Source organism: Salvelinus fontinalis, unplaced genomic scaffold, assembly GCF_029448725.1.
Source record: "Salvelinus fontinalis isolate EN_2023a unplaced genomic scaffold, ASM2944872v1 scaffold_0240, whole genome shotgun sequence".
NCBI lineage: Eukaryota > Metazoa > Chordata > Actinopteri > Salmoniformes > Salmonidae > Salvelinus > Salvelinus fontinalis.
This window is the reverse complement of record NW_026600449.1, coordinates 153,252-156,961: the sequence shown is the minus strand read 5'-3', so window position 1 is coordinate 156,961 and position 3,710 is coordinate 153,252. Positions and strand designations below refer to the sequence as shown.

At 44.4% G+C, this 3,710-nt stretch overlaps 1 protein-coding gene across 1 annotated transcript; it reads left to right on the top strand.

Annotated features, from left to right (window-relative positions):
- Positions 1-488: 488 nt before the first annotated feature.
- Positions 489-3,432, top strand: LOC129844845 (mitochondrial ribosome-associated GTPase 2-like). The gene is made up of 6 exons (XM_055913000.1): positions 489-1,226; positions 1,545-1,692; positions 1,992-2,107; positions 2,288-2,506; positions 2,668-2,806; positions 2,889-3,432. Exons 1-6 carry the CDS (start codon positions 993-995, stop codon positions 3,287-3,289), a joined length of 1,257 nt encoding a protein of 418 aa, XP_055768975.1. The 5' UTR covers positions 489-992; the 3' UTR covers positions 3,290-3,432.
- The last annotated feature ends 278 nt before the right edge of the window (positions 3,433-3,710 follow it).

The window sequence follows — 3,710 nt, the reverse complement described above, 5'->3', positions numbered from 1 at the left end:
AGGAGACCATCCGACACCTCATCGGGAGCATGCCCAGGCGTTGTAGGGAGGTCATACAGACACGTGGAGGCCACACACACTACTGAGCCTCATTTTGACTTGTTTTAAGGACATTACATCAAAGTTGGATCAGCCTGTAGTGTGGTTTTCCACTTTAATTTTGAGTGTGACTCCAAATCCAGACCTCCATGGGTTGATAAATTTATTTCCATTGATAATTTTTGTGTGATTTTGTTGTCAGCACATTCAACTATTTAAACAAAAAAGTATTTAATAAGAATAGTTCATTCATTCAGATCTAGGATGTGTTATTTTAGTGTTCCCTTTATTTTTTTGAGCAGTGTATAACAAAATATGAATGTTTAGTTACTTGTTCATCTTCGATTTATTTTACTGTTTTAATATGTAAAATAAATCGACTTTCCGCTGGTTTTGTATCCGTATTGTATAATTTATGAAGAAACAATGTGTCGACCATTGCTGTGATTTCCTGTGCTTTTTGACCCTCCGTAGTTCCCGTAGGTAGGTGTCGTTGAAGTTGACATTCAAAATAGATACCGTTTAGCTCATTTGATCTAAAAGCTACATTTTACTTAGAGTTGCGGATTGCGATGTTATGTGTAAACTATAGCTAGATTATTGTTGTCATTTGTTATCGATTCAATTAGCTAGTCGGTTTATTGACGGTGACTTCGCTAACTAGCAATAGTAGCTAACTTTAGCCTGCAGGCTACAGCTGATCTAACGCATGGTTTCCTGGGTGCACGTTTTGGTTTTTGCCCTAGCTCATCACAGCTGATTCAAATAATCAAAGATTGAAGATGAGTTGGTTATTTGAATCAGCTTTGTAGTGCTAGGGCAAAAACCCAAACGGTGTCCAGGACAGAGTTTGGGAATCCCTGCTTTAACGAAACGAGGTCAGGGCGACACTGGCTGTCTCACTACGAAATAACTACGATCTATGCTCTGAGATTACATTTGATTATTTTGCAATGTTAACTACATTGACCAAATTTCAAAGCCGAAGATGGTTTGTCCAAGAGATAAGTCGACTATTTGCACAAGTTTGCGTTAGGCACGAGTTCAATAGCAGCTTGTTGCTAGGTCTAAAAAGCAACTTGGCAACACAGAGGAAAACAACTGGAATCATGAATGTCAGCACGTCCTGTGCATGGTGCGCCAAGCCTCGAATTTCTAAAAAGAAAGAACTTTCAGAAAAGAAACTGGTATGTCATGATAAACTAGGCAGATAGCTATCTCATATCCTCTGTCCTCATCACACTAGCCAAGCACACATTGGTTTGTTTATATTTGTAATACCCAAGTTAGCTAGTTTGTTTGCTTGTTTTCTTGGTCTTCTGCTCTATCATGCACTCAAACATGGATAAGTAAATATTGATGACACTATGAGTTAAGATGAAACATTGGGGCTATGCCAGTCCAGTGTGATATGAGTTTAGACCAATGACTTGTATATAGACTGCAGGTGGCTAGTTAACTAAGCTTATGTTAATGTTCACTCTGGGTCTCTCTCTGTTGCTCAGACTCGCCACTTTGTGGACAACCGCAATGTAAAGCTACTGGCAGGAGCAGGTGGAAAAGGGGCCTGCACCTTCCACAGTGAGCCCCGGAAAGAGTGGGGTGGACCAGATGGAGGGAATGGAGGAGATGGTGGGAACATCATCATCAAAGGTGTGTCGGAGACACGTCACACTCTCAAGTGTTGCACTATTCCCAAACAGAACTGTTTATACATCGTTTATAATCTGGTTACAATGTGTTGGCCTTCTGAGTTGCTCTCGTTTAGCTATTCAGATCAATGTTTTGATCATCAGGAGATCCACAATAGGCTTACAATTTCACACAAGGATATAATCAGGCCGATGAACATTTTTAATTTGTAGGGATATTTTAACCAGGGCATTGGAGACAGTTTTCGTATGCGTACTTCAAGTCCTGTTTCCGAATATCTGTGATTTGCATGCCTCCAGTCGACCTGCAGGTGAAATCCCTGGCGCAGGTCGCCCCCGTTTACAAAGGAGACGATGGCGATTCAGGAGGCAGTAAGAACTGCTACGGACGCAATGCCAGCACAACCTACATCGCTGTGAGTTAGTTCCCATGACTACAGCTGGGGTGTTGCTTTAAATTAGGGGCTCTTTTTTATATGAACATTTAAAAAAATAAAAAAATAATGTTTAGCCATGTAATTGCCACAAATACCAGATACTAAAATGCTGACTGTAAAATAGTGTAACTGAATGTTTGGTGTTTTGGGATGGTGCAGGTGCCAGTGGGCACGGTGGTGAAGGAGCAAGGAAAGACGGTGGCAGACCTCTCCCAGCACAACCAGGAGTACGTGGCTGTGTTTGGAGGGGCGGGGGGAAAGGGAAACCGCTTCTTCCTGTCCAATGAGAACCGCGCCCCCATGACGGCCACCCTGGGAGAGAGGGGACAGGACAGGGTCCTCCAGCTGGAGCTGCGCACCATGGCCCACGCCGGACTGGTGAGACACGGAAGAGGGACTCACTCCACCGACTAGGCCTATCTTATTAAAAGTGGGCTTGTTAAAATAATATTGTAGAAATATAAATGGTATGCACTCTATCCCCCAAAAATGTGTAACATTTTCTTGATTTACCTGTTGGTGTGTGTCTTCCACTCCAGGTTGGGTTTCCCAATGCAGGGAAGTCTTCCCTTCTAAGGGCCATTTCCAATGCCAGGCCTGCTGTGGCTGCCTACCCCTTTACCACCCTTAACCCCCATGTGGGTATTGTCAACTACAGGGACCATGAGCAAGTGGCAGGTAAAGGAGTTTTTGATCTTCGTGTTGTATATTATGTTGGGCACGAAGGTTGGTGTTGTAGTTTATTGTCCCCTCTGTCTAGTGGCTGACATTCCTGGTATCATCTGTGGGGCCCATCTGAACCGAGGCCTTGGGATCTCCTTCCTGCGCCACATTGAGCGCTGTCGCTTCCTTCTCTTTGTCCTGGACCTGTCCTCCCCAGAACCCTGGACCCAGCTCCAACAACTGCGCTATGAGCTGGACCAGTACGAGCCCGGCCTCACCCACCGGCCCCACGCTATTGTAGCCAACAAAATGGACCTGCCTGGGGCTCGGGGAAACCTTGAGGCCCTCCGGGGCCACGTGGCCCACAGGGTGATCCCTGTGTCTGCCCTCACAGGCCAGAACACAGAGGAGCTGATCCTGCACCTCAGGGAGCTATATGATGGCTATCTACAGACTCATGGACAGGGCAGTGGGCAGGACATGCCCACCAGGAGGTAGGTCTGCCCTGGAAAAGGACTGAAAGACTTCCATGCCTTTTCCTCACTGCTCAGCACCTGCTATTTTGTTTAAATTGTAGAACTAAATAAATATTTATTCAACTGTGAAAAATGGAATTGATTTAATAAATGCGTTTCAGTAAATCTGATTCCTCATTGTTTTATTTACACAAGTACTGAGATTTTTTATTTATTTTTTATTTTACCGTTATTTTACCAGGTAAGTTGACTGAGAACACGTTCTCATTTGCAGCAACGACCTGGGGAATAGTTACAGGGGAGAGGAGGGGGATGAATGAGCCAATTGTAAACTGGGGATTATTAGGTGACCATGATGGTTTGAGGGCCAGATTGGGAATTTAGCCAGGACACCGGGGTTAACACCCCTACTCTTACGATAAGTGCCATGGGATCTTTAATGA

Coding starts and splice junctions, on each gene's coding strand:
- LOC129844845 (XM_055913000.1), top strand. CDS start 993: ATGTTAACTACATTGACCAAATTTCAAAGCCGAAGATGGTTTGTCCAA. Junction 1,227..1,544: donor AACTTTCAGAAAAGAAACTG/GTATGTCATGAT, acceptor TCTGTTGCTCAG/ACTCGCCACTTTGTGGACAA. Junction 2,108..2,287: donor CCAGCACAACCTACATCGCT/GTGAGTTAGTTC, acceptor GGGATGGTGCAG/GTGCCAGTGGGCACGGTGGT.